The 22,547-nt window shown below is 40.5% G+C and overlaps 1 protein-coding gene and 1 long non-coding RNA gene across 2 annotated transcripts in view; both read left to right on the forward strand.

Annotated features, from left to right (window-relative positions):
• enpp6 (ectonucleotide pyrophosphatase/phosphodiesterase 6) overlaps positions 1-20,249 on the forward strand; it is a 37,783-nt gene extending 17,534 nt beyond the window's left edge. Inside the window, exons 4-8 of the mRNA XM_063498622.1 lie at positions 2,540-2,681; positions 2,781-2,960; positions 16,762-16,899; positions 18,733-18,856; positions 19,400-20,249. Coding sequence (XP_063354692.1) covers positions 2,540-2,681; positions 2,781-2,960; positions 16,762-16,899; positions 18,733-18,856; positions 19,400-19,599 — 784 coding nt within the window. The 3' untranslated portion in view covers positions 19,600-20,249. The remainder of the gene's footprint in view (positions 1-2,539; positions 2,682-2,780; positions 2,961-16,761; positions 16,900-18,732; positions 18,857-19,399) is intronic.
• On the forward strand, positions 6,528-10,420 carry LOC134637132 (uncharacterized). The gene is made up of 3 exons (XR_010095074.2): positions 6,528-6,706; positions 7,518-7,698; positions 10,313-10,420. It is a non-coding gene; the product is annotated as an uncharacterized LOC134637132 (long non-coding RNA).
• Positions 20,250-22,547: the final 2,298 nt, after the last annotated feature.

The following is a 22,547-nucleotide window of genomic DNA, read 5'->3' on the forward strand; positions in this document are numbered from 1 at the left end:
GAATTTCATACGGTCCATTGTACTAGGGAGCGAGTTTCTTGGAGAAGGGAATTTCTCTAGAAGATAAAGAAACTCTCTGACCTTGACTACAGAGGGGGCCCAGTGTCCACCAGCGCTCTGCCACCCAACAAATCTGGTCTGTTGTGCGCTTCTGTGCAGCTCTAGTCTTCACACACCTCCACAGATGGGCACTCCCAATTCCTCCTCTAATGTGAAAAATAGGGGTGGTTGATAATCTAAGGATGCTTTGAAAAATAAGAGCCCTGTGAGCATACTCATTCCAGGACGTTTGGGAACTCCAAGAGGAAGGGTTACTAATAACCAGACAGCGAAGAGTGGCCTCTAGTCCCTGGTTAAGCTGCTCAGTTTGATCATTCATTTGAGGGTGGAACCAGAACATAAGCTGACTGTAGCTGCTAAGGCAGCCAGATTGTTTTCCACACATGTGAAACAAATTGGGGACCTCTGCCAAAAACAGTCTGGGCCAGGAGGCCAGTTTTCAATGAAAGGGGCTGACTGGAGAATCTTTAAATTATGGAAACAATCAGTGTCTTTTTATTAGAGGCAGGCAGACTAGTGCAATATGAAACCAAGATTTACTGGGAGATGAGAGAGATTGCAACAGACCCGAGGGGGCCCGGGAAATGCTTTCACTATGGAGCATATTACACAGGCTGCTATATATTCTCTTACATCTTTCTCTAGAAAGGAACATTGGAAATACAATTTGACAGAAAGGAGTGTTCTGCTTATCTCGAGGGTGGCCCAGTGGATCTTTGATGAGGCTGCAGAAGAGTGATGGTTGGGGGGCCAATTACCTGGATCAGGACTGGTTTGCATGGCCTGTTGGAAGGTGTCCTCTATTTCCCATTCGAGGGTGCCTACTACACAGTTACTACACAGTTACTACACAGTTACTACACAGTTAGGAGGGAAAGATTTTTCTGGTTTGATGGATTCCTTTTCTGACTCAAACTGATGAGACAGAGCATCTGGTTTTACATCCTCAGAGCCTCGATGTAAGTGGTGGAAAAGCTAAATCTACTGAAGAACAGAGACCAACACAGTTTTCTTGACTTTAATCGTTTAGCAGACTATATGTAGGAGAGGGTTTTATGATCTGTCCATACTGTGAATACCAGTTCGGCCCACTTCAAGCAATGTGGCCACTCTTCTAGCTCGACCCCCGGCAGCTCACAGTCCTGACATCATCTTTCTGCTCAGTAGACATTAGATGTTGAGAAAAGAAAGCCCAAAGATGGAAGCGGAGTTTTAATAACACCACGCCTACCCAGGAGTCTGAAGCATCCACTTCCTAAGTAAACTAAAGTTTGGGTGTGGTTGGATTAAGATGGGTGTGGAGGTGAACTACTGCTGGGCCACACCAGATACTGACTGGTTTTCTGCTCCCCCCAGATTCGTGAACAGTATTTGAGAGTAATGGCTCTTTTGTGTAAGTAGAAAATGTTTCAGATCTTTGAATTCAGCTCATGAAAAATGGAAGCAAAAACAAAAGTGTTTATATTTTTGTTTAGTGTACTTAACAGAAGGTTGGTGATTCAACCCCTAACAGTCTGCACGTCGTTGGGCAAGATACCCGAACCCTAACCCCAAATTGCCCTCCATTGGAATATCAATGTGTGTAAATGTTAGCTGGATAGAAAAACTGGCTGTACGAATGGGCGAATGAGGCAAGTTATGAAAAGCACTTTGAGTGCTTAGTACAATAGAAAAGAGCTATAGAAGATCCGATCTATTTACGATCTGTTTTGCACAGGGAGCGGTTGTTTGCTGACAGAATTCATTATTGTTGTTGTTGCAATTTAAATCCAGTTTGAATCAACACATTGCCTATGTTCCTCCATCAACTGAGCTCAGTCCTTTCTGAATGAGGTCTGCATCAGCTACGATGACCACAAGTGTCCGCTGCAACACTTAACAGCTGAACAGTTCCTCCAATAACTGTTGCAGCTTCACTGACATAAGGACAGTTACAGAAAATGTATACCTCACATCACAATAAGATGTCATACAATGTAAGCACCTTATTTTATTAGTTTGAGCCTGTGTTTCATTGCTTTTATTAACTTTACTACTGGAACATGGGTGTCTGAGGTAACTAGAATGCAGTGTCAGTTGTGGAAAGTAGGAAGGCACATTTATCCAGAATGAGGAGACTAGAGGTGAGAGTCCTAGGTGATGCACAGTGAGCTGATTCAAAGCTAAGATAAGTCTGGGTAAGAAACACATCACAGAGAGAGCAGAAGAACAGACAGTGCAACAAGAGACAAAGATGACCGTGACAGTTTTTGGTGCACTTAATAAAATAACACTTAGAGAAGGTCGTAGAACAAGACCGAGGCCGAGTGTGAAGCCATGACATCCACGCATTACATATATGTTTTGTATTTGTTTTATCTATATTTGCATTTCTGGAACTTTTATTGTAATGTGTATGACTAACCATTTAATCTGTGTGTGTGTGTGTGTGTGTGTGTGTGTGTGTGTGTGTGTGTGTGTGTGTGTGTGTGTGTCTTAGCTCAAACCAAGCAGACATGGCAGCAATATATTATGAGAAAATTGATGTGGAGGGCCATCACTTTGGTCCAGACTCTCGTCAGGTCAAAACAGCTGTGCAACAACTGGATCTTGCAATGCAGAAACTCAACAGCAAAATCAAAGTAATAACACTATAACTGTCATTACAACTGCAGATTCTGCAATTTTTCCTGTCATGTGGTTTGTTTTCATGTGCTTCTTGTTTTGCTTGCTTGCTGCAGGAGATGAATATGGTGAACCAGCTGAATATAATGTTGTTTTCAGACCACGGTATGACAAAAATCCACTGGATGGAGAAGGTCATAGAGCTGGATAAGTATATCAACATGTCAGACATTGTCAAGATGATGGACAGAGGCCCAGTGGTCAGTCTTTGGCCTGAAGAAAACAAGTTCCAGGAGGTGAAACCAGAATCATTGGTTCTCTCTGTGCACTATAAGTCGTTTCTGTGAGCACTCGCACTCTTGTGCTATTGTGATTGTAATCACAACCATTTTATGTTATGAAACTTGTGACTGTCAGGAAACTACACCTTAGTCAAATGAATGAGCCAATATTGGTTGTACTACATTACAGAATAACACATTGCAAAGTAGTGCATTAGATCATAATATTTTTCAATAATGCAGTGTTTCAGCGTACTAAATTCAATAATGACAATACAGTTACAATGATGTCATTACATCAAATATCGTTTTTTCCTGAGCACTTACACCAGTCTATAACTTTTGAGGACTAGAGATATGAAAAGGATTTTGTATTTTTATTGCATGACAAAACAAGATAAAGTGCAAACTGTGACATAGGCTGAACTACATTATATGCTAACACATCAGCTCTTTGCAAGCATCCACACAAAAACACACAGAACTCTGTGGAACTGTAACAAGGTGCAAAACTTTGGCAGAAAACATGTAAAAGACCCTGACCAGCTTGGAGAGCTAAAACCAAGATGAACTTTTAACATAATTATGGGATGAAAATGGTTGAAGAAGGAAAGGAACAAAGGATTATCTCAAAGCTCACCACATTATCTGTCAAACACGATAAAGGCAGAGTTATGGAATGCACATATAGGTTTACCAAGAGAGTCAGGTCCTTAGTATTATTAATGTTGTGACTGTTGATATAAGTAGTAGGATAAATTCTCAAGTGTACAGGGCTTTACTGCTTGCTCAGATTGAGACAAATGCTGCAAAATGGATTGGACAGCACTTTATGGTGCAAATGAATAATGATGTAAATCATACTGCAAAGCAACACAACTTTCTCATGGCAGAGAAATTGGATATTTCTTCGTGGTCAAGTAAGTCACCTGATTTCAGTCCATTCATTTCCTAAATAACAAGTGGAGGTAACTGTAGTAAAGGCTAGAGATGGTAATTAATAAGAATGTAGGGATTCTGATTCTGTTATCGATATTACTTATCAATTCGATTGCTTATCAATTCTCTCATTGGTTGTCACTGGGTTCTCACTAGCTCCACTTTACATTTGTGCAAATTAATTGCATGTTGTAAAGCTGAGGCTACAGTTGCACACACCAACACATATCCAAATCCTGATGAGGACACACATATGATCTTTAGCATCAAAGCCAACAGCACAAAACAAAGATGAAACCCAGCACAAAGAGACTTCAAAGCGATCGCCACGGTGATTCTACTGTAGAAACCTGAGAAGGTAGAAAGGCTGTTTCTTACCTGAGTTGCAGCTCACAAAGGACCGCCCACTTCCCCGTGGTCCTGGTCTGGGATCGGCATTCATTCAGCAGACATCACTCTGGGTTTTTCGCTAGCTTACAATTAGCATGCTATCTGTGCAGGTGTTTGCAAAGAGCCAAAGTTGTGTCAGCAACTTAATACAGTTGTTTCTGTGCTGGATGCAGCATTACACGCTTGTCCCTTTGTGCAATAAAAATAAAATGAATGTCCATATCCATGCTGTAAACTGCCCCACTATTTTCCTCCTCTGACAAATCAGCTCATTGTAGCGCAAGAACTGATCAGCAGAATCGATAGGCAAGAGACTGACAATTCCAAGGAATTCTACTAGGAACCGCTTCGCTAGAGGTTGTTTGGTTTCCCCGATGTATAAATCCTGGCAATCCTCCTGGCACTTAACAGCGTACACTATGTTACTCTGTTTGTGTCGGGGGACCCGATCCTTGGGGTGGACCAGTTTTTGGTGCAGCGTGTTTTGGGGTTTAAAAGCCACAGAGATGTAGTGTTTATTAAAAATGCGTCTCAACTGCTCCGATACTCCTGACACATATGGGATCACTACAGGTTTTCGCTTAGGCAGCGGTTGTCCTTCTCTCCTGGATCAGCTGGAGCTTTCTTTAGGAGCCTTTCCAGCTTTGACAAAAGTCCAGCTGGGATAACCACATTTACTCAGGGCCTTCTTGATGTTCTTCTGCCTCCCTGGCCGCTGTGTCAGTGGGGATGGTGTTCGCTCTGTGTTGTAGCGTCCTGGTGACGCCCAGTTTGTGCTCCAGTGGATGATGAGAGTCAAACCTTAGATACTGATCCGTATGTGTAGGTTTATGGTACACGTCAGCTTTTAGATGTCCCCCATTACTGATGGAAATCTCAGTCTAAGAAGGCTAACCTGCCACTTTTCATATCCTCCCTGGTGAATTTGATGTGTCGGTCCACCGAGTTAATGTGATCTGTGAATTGTGGAAAGTCCTGAGATTTGATTTTCACCCAGGTGTCATCCACATATCTGAACCAATGGCTTGGTGGTGTTCCAGGGTAGGATCGCAAAGCCCTCTTTTCCACTTCTTCCACGTACAAATTGGCCACGATGGGTGAAACTGGGGAGCCCACGGCACACCCATGTTTCTGCCTGTAGAACTGACCCTTGTATGTGAAGTAGGTGGAATGAAGACACAGTTCAAACACACTTGGTCGATGCTGAGAGTGGTCCTGTTGCTGAGGTTGGTGTCATCCTGTAATCTCTTACGGACTACCTCCAACGCTTCCGTGACTGGGATGCAAGTGAAGAGAGATGTAACATCGTACGAGACCATGGTTTCATCTGCCTCCATCATGACATCTCTCACCTTCTCAACAAAATCCAGGGTGTTCTGGATGTGGTGTTCAGAGCTGCCCACCAGCGGGTTGAGGATCGAAGCCAGAAACTTGGAGATGTTATAGGTGACAGAGTCTTAAAGGTGCACCCTGTTTATGTATCTTCAGTAAACCATACGGACTTGGTGTAGACTCCCCTGGGTACTATGGAGGACCACAAGAGCCACGCGCATCGAAATAAAAATTTCTGTGCTTTAATAATGAATTGTAGAATAAATTCTGCAATTGTAAATTCATTTTTGAATTCCAATTTAATAAACTGCATTTCAAAATCCTTTTTCCAATTGCATTTCAAAATCCTTTTTCCAATTGCACTTTAATAAACTGCATTTTAAAATCCTTTTTTCAGTTGCACTTTAATAAACTGCAGTTCAAAATCCTTTTTCCACTTGCAATTTAATAAACTGCAGTTCAAAATCCTTTTTCCACCTGCAATTTAATAAACTGCAGTTCTAAATCCTTTTTCCACTTGCAATTTAATAAACTGCAGTTCAAAATCCTTTTTCCACTTGCACTTTAATAAACTGCAGTTCAAAATCCTTTTTCCACCTGCAATTTAATAAACTGCAGTTCAAAATCCTTTTTCCACTTGCAATTTAATAAACTGCAGTTCAAAATCCTTTTTCCACTTGCAATTTAATAAACTGCAGTTCAAAATCCCTTTTCCACCTGCAATTTAATAAACTGCAGTTCAAAATCCATTTCCCTTTCCTGTTCGCTCCGGGATTAGCTGCTGGATTAGCTGCTGGATTAGCTGCTGGATTAGCTCTTCGATTAACAACTTGCTGGAGGCTATTCAAATTAGCCACACCGTGGGATGTAAGGAGCTCTCTGATTGGTTGGTCAGACACAGGCTGTCTGCCAGCCTGGATTTTTCTAGCTCATAGCTTCGCCCTGCTAAGAAGCGTGTGTGCTTGTACAAAGGCCGTTCAGCCTCGGGATTTACACTCGGCTCGACACGGATATGTGAAGAATGAACGGACCCTGCAGCGAAACGGAGAGCGCAACCTCTGACTGAGTGCCTGTCTACACAGTCTGACCACCTGTTGAAGGTAAGGTGCTAACGTGGCTAACGCTAGCATCACCGCACGTAGCCCCGTTATTTTAAGGACATCTTAGTTTATGAAAGTTTTACGTCGCAGCTGTACGAGCTAGCTACGTGTTTTGTAAGCTGCTGTGCTCTTTACAAATAAAGCTGGAAGCAGCTCAGACTGTTAGAACCAGCACTGAGCCCTGTTACATTTATACAGTGTTAGAGCAATGGCTGCAACCTACAGCCTTTAAACTAGCGATTAAAATGCTGACAGTAAACTCGTCAGTCCAGATGTTACCACATTACTTTGTGATACTTAAAACAACTGAGACAGGCTGATTAAAATAACAGCTGTCAGTTCTCTCATTCCTTATATCAAGACTGGAGATCGCACTACTGATTTCAGTTCATTTAATATGTGAGTGCACAGATTCATTCTCAACTGGACATAAATGATGATCAAAGGTTGTATATATGATGAATTCATCAAATCCCAGCCTCTAACACAGTGTGCTGAATCTTAGCTTTGAATGTCCAGTATATTCTAATCAGTGCAATGTAAGCATTCACTGAACCTATAGTATCTACACCTGTGTGGTAAATGTGTGGTAAAGATACAGATAATGAAATTTAATTATTAATACAATATACATCATGAAAAATGAAAGCTGAAATTGATTCAGTTTAGTACTTTTCTCTGTATGCTCTGTGATTATAAAGGCCTTAAATTCTGTGATATATACTGTAAATGATTTTCACAGAGGTCTTAAAGTACTTAAATCACTGCTGATAGTCTGGTTGTTTATATTTTCACGTTTTTGTGTCTGTAGGGCTGTTTGATGACGATTTGGACTCCTCTGGGAGATGAGGACACACCCACATCTGTTCCATACTGCAGCCATGGATGGTGTTACAGCTCCGAGTCAGCTTTGGGCCATCAGACGCACACACTGGAAAACCAGCACCTGGACTTCATGCAGGAGAGATGGCCTCAGTGATGTAGGTTCATAAGTGAGTTCAAACATTTCTGGCCTCTTATCACTTAGATTCCTTAATCTTAAAAGTGGATGCATTTAAAGCAGGAACTGCACACCTAGCTGTCAAAAGTTTGGCAGCATGAGTAAAGTTTTGTAGGGTCCTTGTTAAAAATTCCACAAGCACCACATTTGTCATATATAGTTCATTTTCAGGGCTCGCAAAATCGCTAGCCCGACGTCCCGGGGCTAGCGATTTTTCCAGTCGGGCTACCAGAATCTATCCCTGCCCTGCCCGTCGGGCTATCATAGGAAGGAAAAATATATGTCAATGCTTTTGCATTCTTTCGGAAATGTAGCTGGGTAAATATGTCATTGGCATCGGTGAACCACTGTCAATATGTGACTAGGGCTGCTCAATTAATCGAATTTTAATCTAAATTACGATCTGGGCTTTCAACGATCATTAAAAATGACTGAGCCGATTATTAGCACCTCCCTCGTGCTTTACTCTCGCGCTGCTCCGTGTGGCAAATCGAGCGCACCTCTCTGCGTTTCGAACACGCCTCACAACAATTAAGAGGAGCTAACAGAGGGAAGCTCGGAAAGCTAAGCAGAAGTTATTTGGAGAGGAGAGTGACTGCCGTTGGTTGAAAAGAGGTTAAAAAAAAAACCCTTCAGTGGTGTGGAAACATTATGGGTTCGCGGAGTCAGACGTGGATCAAGTAGACATAGTGTGTAAACTTTGGTGTTGTAGCTGCACCACAGAGCGACATGGCAAAGTTCACTAAACATAGATGTTTACATTTTATTTTTTATATTGCAAACATTTGCACTGTTATCAGTATTTGCACACTATTTTATACTATTTTTGACAATCTTTAAAGCCATTATTCAATACATTGTTATTGTTAAATAAATATCATCAAATAATCGAGATCTCAATTTCAGTGAAAATAATCGTGATTATCATTTTTGCCATAATCGAGCAGCCCTATATGTGACATATTGAAATCGCATTTGAATTTGCGCTTGTTTTTTGCTTTCACTTTGCAATCGCGCGAACTGCGTATAGAGAGCGACAGTACTGATTGGTGAGTGACGATAATTTGCGCACCAATTCCTCTGACATCGTCTTATCAATCGTTAGTTTGCTATCAAACATGACAAGTGAAATCTCCTGCAGGAAGCTTAAACATGTGAGAGGTTGATCGCGCAGAGAATCGCTGAGCGTTATGTGAGTGCGTGTGTAAAGGCAGCAGGATATATATTTTAGTTCTGCTGAGCCAAATAAGACCAGTCAGGGTGAAGAAGTGACAGCCAAAGAAAAGCTTACCACAAAACGGAAAAGTTATGACAAATCAGACTATAAGGCAAAAAGAAAGTGCAGCTTTATGGTTTCATGGACAAAAGAATTTCTGTGGCTGGAATATGACAAGCTAAATAACCAGGGGTGCACATAAGTGGTCCGCAGGTGCGCATTCGCTGTCAAAATAAAATACGCGCACAAGATAAGAAGTTGCAACGCGTGTTTGCGTCCATAAGATTTTCTGGAGGAGGACAGACATTTGTTTAGAACTCTTAAAGATGTCGAAGAAGCTCCTTTAAGCAATTACTTTGGTGTTCCTCCACCTCCAAAGAAATGTCAGATGGAGTCCGAACCACAAAAGAAGCGCGTATTCTAGGAAAAGTGGTTGCAGGAGGTGAGCTGGCTTTAAACAAATGATGAACAGAGATTTGGTGCAGAATGTGCCGTGAAAATCCCACTCTAGCAGACAAAAACACTGCCTTTTATATGGACGCAAACGCGCGTTGCAACTTCTTATCTGGTGCGCGTCTTTTATTTTGACAGCGAATGCGCACATGCGGACCACTTATGTGCACCCGTGTAAATAACATAATGTTCTGCCGGGTGTGTTGTTGGTTTCCCTCGATTTCTGAGTCGACAAGTGCCTTTGTTACTGGGACCAGTAATTTTAAGAAAGGCCCCCATTAGAGCCCATGAGAAATGCAAGAAATTGATTATTGCTCAGTCTGCAAATAACATACTAAAAATCAACCTGAAAAATCTGTTAAGAACAGCCTACTATGTTGCAAAGAGTGAACTACCACTGGCAAAATTTAGCAGTCTTTGCAAACTTCAAAAAGCAAATGGCCTAGATCTTGGTTCCACTTGCCTCTTACCCGTGACTCCAGTGGAAATTTCAAATTCAGGATCTGACACAGACTGATTCCTGTTGTACAGTTCTTACAAGTTCATAGAAATTTCTGTTCAATTACAACCAAGTATTTGAGTTGATGATTGTAATTTTTATACAATATTGTAATTTGTGTTTCAACAATTTTTTGATTAATGTTTTTTTTCCGTTACGGAAACAAAACAGGAAACAAAACATAAAAAAAATTGCTCCCTTATTTATTCGGGCTACTTAAATTTATTTTGGGCTACCAAAAACTGAAGAGTCCCTGCCCGAAGGGCTACCAGGGATTTTGAAATTTTGCGAGCCCTGATTTTGTACAGGACATTTTTGAAATTATAAACTATATATTCTAGTTATCCACTTGTCAGTAATTTTTGAGTAAATGGATGGCACTGATAAATCAGTGGTGATTCACCTGCAAATGTTTTTAACAAACTTTGTTTTTTGTAGAATTCATCAGCAGCTGTGAAGAGATGCATTTGAATATCTTCTGGTTCCACTTTTCCTAACCTGGAAGCTGAGGATGGCTGATTTCTGACAAGGACACACACCTCAGCGCTTATCATGGGTGTTACATCCTCCGTGCAGCAATTCCAGAGAAAACGAGAGAGCAACGACCACTCATTAAGACCAGACAGAAATCTGTCCCTTTTTGGCAGCTGTGGAAACTTCCAATAAGAAAGTTTGCATTCTTAGAACAATGCTGGGTCGTGTGTGATGTGTCATCATATGAGGATATTACATTTTGACTTAATTCTGCTCAATTAAGTGTTTTGATCGTTGATCCAGTATAGCAGCTTTGTGTTGTGCAGCAAGTTAAAACCCATTGTCCTCACGAGCACAGCATCTAACAACTCTCCTTAAAAAAACCGAATGACTTTAACTGGACACAATGGTTTCCAGTGGGAGATACATTCATCACTCATCCGTGACACTGGAGAAGTCACCTGGATGAGTGATAAAACAATTTTCCATGGAAAATCCAGAGGAACTAAACTTTGTTGTTGTTTCTCTGGGCTCAATTTCAGCCTCAGGAGCATCTCTCAGAAGAAAACATTTTGCCAATAATCAGATAAAAAGATTGTTGAACCAGGTGGTATTCTCTGGAGTTTAAGACCAAAACTGAACTCAGTGAATTGACATTAGACTGGAATTCATAAGATAAATTGAAATACTGCTGAAGCTGATATATATATATATATATATAATATATATATGTGTGTGTGTGTGTGTGTGTGTTTTTTCTCCAATTCACCAGGTCTGTAAAGTTCAGTATGACTGTGGTACATGATACAAAAGAATAAATACAGAAGAATAAAAACTTTATGTGAATAACTTTACTCTTCTTAAAAATAACTCATAAAACAAGTAAAAGTACAAATGTGTACAAGTTAGAGACTTCCTCAGTAAGTTTACACTCTTTTGGAGTGATTTTAATTATGTGTTAAAGAAGAAAGAGATTAGGAGGTGAGGTAGAGGATGCAGAGTCCATCATCACTGAGGCCGTCTCTCCTGCATGAAGTCCAGGTGCTGCTTTTCCAGTGTGTGCGTCTGATGGCCTAAAGCTGACTCGGAGCTGTAACACCATCCATAGCTGCAGTATGGAACAGATGTGGGTGTGTCCTCATCTCCCAGAGGAGTCCAAATCGTCATCAAACAGCCCTACAGACACAAAAACATGTGAAAATATAAACAACCAGACTATCAGCAGTGATTTAAGTACTTTAAGACCTCTGTGAAAATCATTTACAGTATATATCACAGAATTTAAGGCCTTTATAATCACAGAGCATAGAGAGAAAAGTACTAAACTGAATCAATTTCAGCTTTCATTTTTCATGATGTATATTGTATTAATAATTAAATTTCATTATCTGTATCTTTACCACACATTTACCACACAGGTGTAGATACTGTAGGTTCAGTGAATGCTTACATTGCACTGATTAGAATATACTGGACATTCAAAGCTAAGATTCAGCGCACTGTGTTAGAGGCTGGGATTTGATGAATTCATCATATATACAACCTTTGATCATCATTTATGTCCAGTTGAGAATGAATCTGTGCACTCACATATTAAATGAACTGAAATCAGTAGTGTGATCTCCAGTCTTGATATAAGGAATGAGAGAACTGACAGCTGTTATTTTAATCAGCCTGTCTCAGTTGTTTTAAGTATCACAAAGTAATGTGGTAACATCTGGACTGACGAGTTTACTGTCAGCATTTTAATCGCTAGTTTAAAGGCTGTAGGTTGCAGCCATTGCTCTAACACTGTATAAATGTAACAGGGCTCAGTGCTGGTTCTAACAGTCTGAGCTGCTTCCAGCTTTATTTGTGAAGAGCACAGCAGCTTACAAAACACGCAGCTAGCTCGTACAGCTGCGACGTAAAACTTTCATAAACCAAGATGTCCTTAAAATAACGGGGCTACGTGCGGTGATGCTAGCGTTAGCCATGTTAGCACCTTACCTTCAACAGGTGGTCAGACTGTGTAGACAGGCACTCAGTCAGAGGTTGCGCTCTCCGTTTCGCTGCAGGGTCCCTTCATTCTTCACATATCCGTGTCGAGCCGAGTGTAAATCCCGAGGCTGAACGGCCTTTGTACAAGCACACACGCTTCTTAGCAGGGCGAAGCTATGAGCTAGAAAAATCCAGGCTGGCAGACAGCCTGTGTCTGACCAACCAATCAGAGAGCTCCTTACATCCCACGGTGTGGCTAATTTGAATAGCCTCCAGCAAGTTGTTAATCGAAGAGCTAATCCAGCAGCTAATCCAGCAGCTAATCCAGCAGCTAATCCCGGAGCGAACAGGAAAGGGAAATGGATTTTGAACTGCAGTTTATTAAATTGCAGGTGGAAAAGGGATTTTGAACTGCAGTTTATTAAATTGCAAGTGGAAAAAGGATTTTGAACTGCAGTTTATTAAATTGCAGGTGGAAAAAGGATTTTGAACTGCAGTTTATTAAAGTGCAAGTGGAAAAAGGATTTTGAACTGCAGTTTATTAAATTGCAGGTGGAAAAAGGATTTTGAACTGCAGTTTATTAAATTGCAAGTGGAAAAAGGATTTAGAACTGCAGTTTATTAAATTGCAGGTGGAAAAAGGATTTTGAACTGCAGTTTATTAAATTGCAAGTGGAAAAAGGATTTTGAACTGCAGTTTATTAAAGTGCAACTGAAAAAAGGATTTTAAAATGCAGTTTATTAAAGTGCAATTGGAAAAAGGATTTTGAAATGCAATTGGAAAAAGGATTTTGAACTGCAGTTTATTAAAGTGCAACTGAAAAAAGGATTTTAAAATGCAGTTTATTAAAGTGCAATTGGAAAAAGGATTTTGAAATGCAATTGGAAAAAGGATTTTGAAATGCAGTTTATTAAATTGGAATTCAAAAATGAATTTACAATTGCAGAATTTATTCTACAATTCATTATTAAAGCACAGAAATTTTTATTTCGATGCGCGTGGCTCTTGTGGTCCTCCATAGGGTACAGCCTGTGGTATGAGGTCCGGTCGATAGCCTTGTCTTGTTCTAACTGCTTCAAACAGTCTATCACCCTCTTCCTGTAGCCACTTCCTGGGTCTCGTTTCAGGGGCTCATAAGTGTTTTTGTCACTGAGCAGTGACAAAATCTTCTCATGATAGTCTTTCTGGTTTATCAATACTGTGCACCTACCCTTGTCTGCCGGAAGGATGATAATGTTGTTGTCATCACTAAGTGATGTGAGTGCCTTCCTCTCCTCCATGCTGATGTTGGATGCTGGGGGCTTTGCATTGCTGAGACAGGCCGAAACTTTCGTCCACAGTTGCTCTGCGTTTCTCCCACTGAGAACGCTACGCCCATATAAACAGAATCAACTTTTTGGGGTTTAACCATTATTATTTTACATTTTAATATGGATTTCGAAATTTGTAATATTTCAACAGATTTTAAAATATGACCATTTTAACATGGTCACAAACAAATAAGTTAATTAATTGAAATAAATAAACTAGTTTAAAAAAAAGGAAAATTTAAAATAAAAAAAACACGTACTGAATAAATCGATAGGCTAACACATAATAAATTGTTGATAAATAATCCATATTCATATGTAACATATTGATAGCAACAATGTAAATAAAAGAATATTACTCATGTACATTTTCCTCAACATGACTTCCAAAAAAATTACCAAGCTTAAAGTTGAAATCTTGACATCTAAGGTTGAACGTCCAAATTTGGACCTAGTTTGGACGTCGTATAGATGTCCTGAATTGCTCAGGGACCAACTCAATGTAGATGATCTGAATGTTTATCCAACGTCCAGTGTTTAGAGGATGGGCTCTGGCAATGACACTCACAGAGAGGTCCCAAAGCCTTTGTTATGTTGGCTTGTCCTGTTGGAAAATAAATCCTCACCCCAATCTGAGGTCCAGAGCACCGTGGTGCAGGTTATCAGCAAGGATAACCTGCTCTTTACTTTGACTAGTCTCACAGTTCCTTCTGTGAAAAACTGTGCCACCACTATTCTTCACTGTAGGGATGGTATCGGTCAGGTGATGAGTGGGGCCAGACATGAGGCTTGGCCTTCAGGCCAAAGAGTTCAATCTTTGTTTCATCATACCAGAGAACTTTCTTTTACAAGGTCTGGGAGTCTTTTGGCAAACTCCAGGCAGGCTGTCATGTGAAGCCACCGGTGAGTGGCTTCTGGTTGTCCTTCTGAAAGGCTCTTTGCTCTCTAGAGAGCAATGCTGGAGGTCTATCAGAGCGACCTTCTGGTTCTTGCGTCACGTTGAACCCTGTCACGTAGCCAGCTCTAGGAAGAGTCCTGGTGGTTTCAAACCCTTTTCATTTATGGATAATGGAGACCAGTGTGCTCCATTATCTCGAAGACATTCAATACTGCAGAAATTTTTCTGTACCCTTCCCATATCTCTGTCTCAATGCAGCCCTGTCTCTGAGATCTACAGACAGTTTCTTGGACTTCATGGCTTGCTCTTTCTCCCTCTCTTCCCCCGTGTGTGTGTGTGTGTGTGTGTTCCTGTCTAGCTATCTTTGTGAGAACCAAAATCTGCATTCTACTATACTTGTGAGAACCAGCAGTCACTTGTGAGGACACACAACCCGGTCCTCACAAATTTGAAGGCATTTAAAGGCATTTTTGAGGCTCAAAATGTGGTTTTAGTGTCAGGGTTACAATTAGGTTATGGTTAGGTTTAGGGTTAGGGTTAGGCATTCATTTTTAATGGTTAGGGTTAGGGGAAGGGGCTAGGGAAAGCATTATGTCAATGAAGGTCCTCACTAAGATAGCTGAACGGGGTTGTGTGTGTGTGTGTGTGTGTCACCAGTTTAAACAAAGAGGATCCAAATGCAGATGCACGGAGACCAGATTTATTTTTTGTCCTTAAGCCTTTATTGGAATAAGACAGTGCTGCGTGTTTTCCCCTCTCTCGCTCCCATGTCCATGTACAAAGGGCCGCAGGTCAGATTCAAACCCGGGCCTACTGCTCTCCGACCGTACGGCATACGATCACCTGCTTACTCAATGAGTTAAACCGGCACCTGTGGAGACCAGATCTTAACAAAAGGCAAGCCATTTATTTGGCTCAATGTCCAGATACAAATCGGAGCATGGATTACGAAGGAAACTTAAACTTTCAGATCACAGGAACTGAATGAAGCAAAATACAAGGAGGGACAAGGAGCTGGGAAACACTGGGGAGATGATGTTCCAGCAAGGAACAAAGGGAAAAAGACCGAAAAATAGACAGACAGGTGATTAGGAGAGTGGAAACAGCAGAGGAACACAGCTGGAACAAACAGATGTAACAAAACAGGGGAAGCAAAAGTGGACACAAAGCACATGAGACGAGGACGGTCTAAGACAGGAAACAACGAAAATAGAGACAGATACCCAGAGTCAAGACACTTAAACTTGACACTGGAAGAGAATAACAAACACATGACAGACAGACATGATAGGGCCGAGAGACAGAGGGAGTGAGAGATACACAGAGAGAGAGAAGACAGGCTGGGGAGACTACGGGGACGTGGAAGACAGAGACAAAAGGACTTAGGGACAAGAGGAAGTCAAACAACCTAAAGTCATCTGAATTACACAAAAAGAGACTTAAACTGACAGAAAATTCATAAGTCTCTGTTGGTACAAACTGTACCAACAGAGACTAGGAACATAAATCGATTAGCAAGATCACAACAATGGAAAGTAAACAAGATTCAAAAGTGCAAAAAACACCAAACACGGGGTCTGTTAGGTTTTGTATTGTTGATTGTCATTTATGCTTAGAAATATCTACTCATATATGCTTAGAGTTTTATAATTAGTTGTAGATTAATAGAGGTTTGATCCTTAGTAGTCTGCAGACACACGTTGTGTGCATTCCAGAGCACTCTGGCTTTCACACCCACATCCTGGGAGCATGGGATAGGTCGTACCTTGTCTTATTGTTTTATGGTAGGATAAACGTATCTATGCCTGTTTTAGTCTAAGTGCATTTTGTTTAGATGAACTGCTGGACTTCCAGGCCAACAGGGTTAGAAAGTCATTTTATGGCCACACACACACACACACACACACACACACACACACACACACAGGGTATTCTTTGTTCACATGTATACCTGGGTATGCTGTTATATGTTAATGAACCTATGCATATTCATGTAACAACAATAAAAGAGCAGTGCTACGGGGGAGCGGACGAGAGCAACTGGGGTCAAGCGAAGGAACGGCGCCTGTCCAGTTCTCTCCCGTGCACGTGAAACATAAAGAATGTTGCCTACTCGTGTCTTGCTTGCTGTGTGATTACATTGCCTTCAACGTTCCAGCGAATAGGTTCAAGCTACAAACCTATCAGGGTCAAACACTGCTTTTCATTTTGTTTATTATTCCAGGTATATGCCAAATTGTCTGAGGTCCCTAACATGGATGTCTATGCCAGAGAAGAGATCCCTGAACGATTCCATTACAAGAAAGGAAAGTTTGTTTCCCCCCTTACACTAGTGGCTGAGCCAGGATGGTTTATCGCTCCGGTAATGGACAATCTTCCTTGATCTTAACTTGCTGTTATTTTGCATTATATATACTATATATACTATATAGCAGTATGGTCCCAGGGTTGTATTGTTCATTCTGTCTTGGATTGCTGCTTTCGATTCGTTTTCAGATTTCTTATTATTCTAGTTTTACACGTCTTTAGAAGCATTTGGTTACTTTGTCTACTAATCTCTTCTAATAATTTATAGTTTTTGTGTTCTTGTGTTTTGGTTTATGTTTATTTCATCTCTATCTTGTTTATTCATGCCTGCCAAAGGTTTCGTATAAAGTCTGTGTGACTTTACAGTATTTCTATCTGTGTCAGTTTTCCATACTATCTTCCCTGACTGTTGGCACCTGTTGTTAGTTGTTTTGACTTCCCTTGTGTTTCTCCCTTTCCCGTTGTCCAGTATTCCAGACAAAGAAAGGGTGCAACTCCCAAGTGAACAAAGTTTTTATATTATGGTACAAACAAGACATGAATGTGATTGGTTAAAAACTCGGGGAGCAGCTGCAGTTTAGACTTGGCTCTCCCTTATTGGTGTTCAGTCTGGTGTCCGGCTAGTGTTTCATCTCTGCTCCAATCAGACGTCTTCTTCCATCAAAAAAATTCTTTCTACAACAGAAATCAAATCTTCTCCCATGTCTGTAGCAGAAGTTCCCATAAATGTGGACCTTGTAGCTGCTTTGCTTTCACTCTTCTGTCCAGTTCATCCCAAACCAGCTCGATGGGGTTTAAGTCTGGAGACTGTGCTGGACACTCCATGTTTCCAAGCTCACCATCTTGTTCTTTGTTCCTGAGGTGGTTCTGGCACAGCTTGGACTGTTTGGGGTCTTTATCCTGCTGTAGGATGAAGCCCTGACCAACTAGGTCCATACCAGAGGGTCCTGCATGGTGCCGCACAATGCTGTGGTAGCTGTTTTGGTTCAGGGAGCTTCTCTGTACAAGTCACCGACCCTGGATTCAGCAAACAGCCCCAGACCATCACACTTCCTCCTCCATGTTTGACAGTTGATGCCACACACTGTGGAACCATCCTTTCACCTACTCGACGGCGTACAAAGATCCTGGGTGATGAACCAAAGATTTCACATGTTGATCCATAAAACCTTCTTCCAGTCTTCAGTAGTCCAATGGTGGTGTTTCATGGCCCAGACGAGCCTCTTTGTCTTATTCTGACGTCTGGCTTTCTTGCTGCAGCTCGTCCTGTCAAACCTGCAGCTCGAAGTCTTCTCTTCACAGCTGAAACTGAGACTTTCTCACTACGACCACCATTAAGCTGCTTGAAGCTGTTGTCCTGTGAGCCGCCATCACACAAGCTGTTAACTCTCAGAAACTTCAGTTCAGTCGTGTCTTTGGGTCTGCAGACCTCTTCCTGTCAGTTTGTTTCTGAGCCTTTGAAGGAAACTGTCCTCACTGACACCTTGACTTTCTTTGCAGTCTCTCTGTAGCACAGATCTACATTTATAAGTGTTATGATGGACGGACCTGTTCCTCACTACTTTCTGCAGTACAATACTGTTCAACTTACCTTTTTTTTACATGTAATTTTCTGTCTCTTGTGTTCCTTTTGTTCATTGTGTGTATGAATTTGGGTCTTCTTTGCTACAATCCACGGACAAATTTATATTTTAAGCTTCACACAGTTTTGAGTACTTCTGAATCTCATCATGTGCTGACTTAAAAATGAACATGATATGATTTTAATGTTACACATATACAGTAATGTAGGGTACAGAGTTTTTCTGTATCACATACAGTTTATTATGAATATATATCTATGAAACCTACATTTGTTTGTGTGTGTTTATATCTGTGTCCTTTCCAGAACAAGGCAAGTCTCCCCTATTGGAAAAATGACTCTGGGGAAGCGTCCGCGTGGCAAAATGGCTGGCATGGGTATGACAATGAGTTCCTTGACATGAGAGGCTTCTTCTTGGCAACAGGACCTGGTAACAAAGACATTTTATAGACACACACATTGCATACAGAGTAAAAAACACCAGACTGATCCGTGTATTTGCATAAATGTATGCATCAATGGATGAAGTCATGTTTACAGTGCACGTGGCTCTGTAGCAGTATTTTCAGTAATAGGGGTACGAGTCATGATCTCATGGTAAATTATGCTTCGTGTTCATCTTATTCACCATCTATAGGTCAGCTGTTATGTAGAAACTTCAGGTTTATACAGTGAAAATATTTTGTAAAAGAGCAGCCTGTGCTGTCAGATTTATTGAAGAATTTGGCCTTATACGAAAAACATATGGATTATCCTTTAATTGAATCAAATTGACCTGAATTGTCACGCTGTCTGAGAAAAAACATCATTAGCTGTGGTGTATAGATGGTATTATTCTGCTTAGGTTCAAAAATGAGCACACGAATAATCACCTTTTTGCTAGAATACATTCATTACTAGTCATTAGTAAATCTGGCCGTATTTTTGGAATATTTACATGTGTAAAGATGTTTGTTTGCTTCATTTCTTTTAGACTTCAAGATAAATGTTCGGGCAGCTCCAATTCGATCGGTGGACATCTATAATCTGATGTGCTGGACGTTGGGAGTGGATCCTCTGCCCAATAATGGGTCCTGGTCTCGGGTCGAGTGCTTGCTGAATAGTTCTAATGGTGTATCTCATCCCTTCTGGATCTACTCCATTGGTCTACTAGCAATCATACTGACAACATAGTCCGAAATGATTTAACAGGTTTGTTTATGGCGTTTGATAATAGCTAGAAATTATTTTATTTTCTAGAAACATTTAACTATGCAGAGGTTAATATTTGTGAAAGAAAGTATCTGTGAGAGGACAGGAATAAATCAGCTTGAGATCGTTATAGTATACAGAATAAAATATCAACAACACATAAACTGCATCCTAAAACGCACAATCTACCTGTCTGCCCCCTGTCTGCAGATATTTAACAGACTATTTTTACATTGCTTTGGTGCCAATAAGCCCTTCAGTCTTTGGAAAGTGGACGAAATTGCGGGCAGCAAATCTGGTTGAGAGCAACAGTTTTTTGTGCTGTAAGTGAGAGCATCGTGGCATGTCACACATTTCCTCTTTAGTTTGACAAAAGCATCTGTGTTTGCTGTCAGTGCAGGCCTTTCACAGGTCCGTAACACTCACCTCTGATTGATTTTGATTGACTGTTTTCACTTCTTATTGTTGGGTGATTTTAAAATCCTTTTCAGTCTTTATGGTGTTTGATTATTGGTCCTTGTTTTCACGTTCTTTCATTTAGCTGTCTTAAATCTGTGTTAGATCTGCAACAGCCTGTGTAACACACCTTTTGTGAAAAGTGATCTATATGAATAAATTTGAAAAAGTGCTGAGAGTGTGCTTGTCATTGTAGTCATGTAGTAGTGCAGTTAGTATTAATGATGTGTAACACAGTGTCCTGAGCTCCAGTATATAAAACTTGAGAAATAATGGATAACTAATTTTGATGTGGATATTAATTTAATTTGATTTATACAGTGCCAAATTACAACAGCAATTTATAATAATAGTAATAATGATAAAACATTGTATTTATAGGCGCCTTTAAAGACCCTAAAGAAGTATGTAAGCATAAAAGCTAAACAAGGTAAAAATAGACTAAGACGGAGTCATGATGAAGGGTATGCAATTCTGAATAGATGGTTTTAAGCTGCGATTTAAAAGTAGAGAGTTTGTAGTCCAGAGATGTGGAAGTGGAGCAGGTGGAACAGACAGAAGGGAAGCTGAAGAAGAGCAGTGAGTACGTATGAAGATCAGATAAATATGGAGGAGCGAGGTTATGAAGCGCTTTGAAAGTAAGAAGCACTGAGGTGAACTGGAAGCTTATATTGTAAGTAAAATAATACAAAGAAAACTGAAAACTGCAACAATCATTTGACCCCCTATGAGTAAGCGCTTTGATGACAGTGGGAAGGAAGGTGATTTATTAAATGTATAAATGTTATTCTGCTGCTGAGTCTCTTACGCTGATGGATAACACCGAAGCAAGAACACCTGTTCAGCCAATCACATTCATTCCACTTTGATCTGTGACAAACTGAAGCAATCATCTCTTGTCCTTTTTGTAACATTGTTGTGTTTAACTGGTATATTTGTATGTTCTGTATATTGTAGCTTTTCACATCTCTGGAAAAGTTGGCAGTATTAAGGATCATTTTCTGTGGAAGAGCTGTGAATAAGACTCATGGCTGACCATTGGATTAGTTTGATGCTGCCAACACTTTCATGTGCCCACGCTGGGAAACCCTGGGTTAAGTTAGAAAGCTGATAACCAGCTTTGCATGACCGTTTATCCTGGTCCCAGTGTTAGGGTCAGCGAAGCCAGAAAATGGAAAGACATCCTGGATATGCTGACCTCGCTCCGTGGTATACGGGACTCTGGGACAGCAGCTGGACTGTACTCAGTTACTACATGACGGAAACACCAATGTCTTCTCTTTTAATAGTTTATACTGTATACACAGGTCATGCTGATTATTAAAACAAAAAACACAAAGATCAGATGTTAATCGAATTTATTTTCTCTCACTTCTCCTTAAACATGTTTTTAATGTTAGTTTTACCGAAACAAGTATGACTCATACGAACAACAGGGGAGGAAGACCTGATAGATATAACCTCAAATAAAGTCAGTGTTCAGCCTCCGAGAGGCGACAGTCAGCGAGGGTTATGACAGCAGTGTACCAGGAGCCGTGCTTTGAGGAAGGTATAAGAGTCTGACTGCTTGTGAGGCGAGCAGGTCTGTCGCAGTGATACTGTGCTTGGCAGACATCTCCAAAATCATCAAAGCACTTTTGCAAACAGGCTCTCTCTTGACAAGCTGACCAGATATCTGAAGATTAAACCACTACATGCTAAAAAAATATGAAAAGTGTACTTGGTGAGACACAAACAGGATATTTTAAGTATAGGCGAGCTTTGTTAGTTTCCACATTTCTGTTGTTGGTGCTGAGAAACACCTACTGAAACAATGGTCGCCAGGCAAAGCAATGGATTTGACTCGATCAGCTTTAACCCCGCCCCCTGACTTTGATGGGTGAGTCTGACAGATAAAATTTATTTTATTTATTTTGGCACTCCTGGCCCTGCGCCTGTGTTCATTAATTAATATATCATTAAATAACTTACTAAACATGTCAATAATTAATTAATGAAAGAATTAATTCATTATTTAATGGCGCATTTAATTAATCAATTTTGGCACTCCTGGCCCTCCATATTTCACATGCCACTTGAGGAATATTTCAGCTAAAATTCATTAATGTTAATTGTTGAAAACAAAATAATGTAAAAACAGTCAAACAGAGGATTCAAAGCTGCACTGATAATAAAAGATAAAAACTTAGTTTAACAATATATTTTTCTCAACAGTCATCAGGTTATACTAATAATTTCTTTCTTTTTCTTTTTTTAGCGGAATGCCTTAGACTGTCAGCTTAGTGAATGAAGCATAATAACCACTGACTCTGTGACTCTTCATCACCAAGTGTTTAGTACAAATTTATTGTTTTTTAAAAATCTATTAGTTTTCCTTTAGCTGCAGGAGTGTTGCACTAAAATAAGGTGCAGTAAAGAAAGATCTACTTCTTTCAGCTCTCGGTGAGCTGAAGGATGGCTTCATCTACTGTCCA

This window comes from Pelmatolapia mariae, linkage group LG2 (assembly GCF_036321145.2).
Source record: "Pelmatolapia mariae isolate MD_Pm_ZW linkage group LG2, Pm_UMD_F_2, whole genome shotgun sequence".
In the NCBI taxonomy this organism is placed as follows: Eukaryota; Metazoa; Chordata; class Actinopteri; order Cichliformes; family Cichlidae; genus Pelmatolapia; species Pelmatolapia mariae.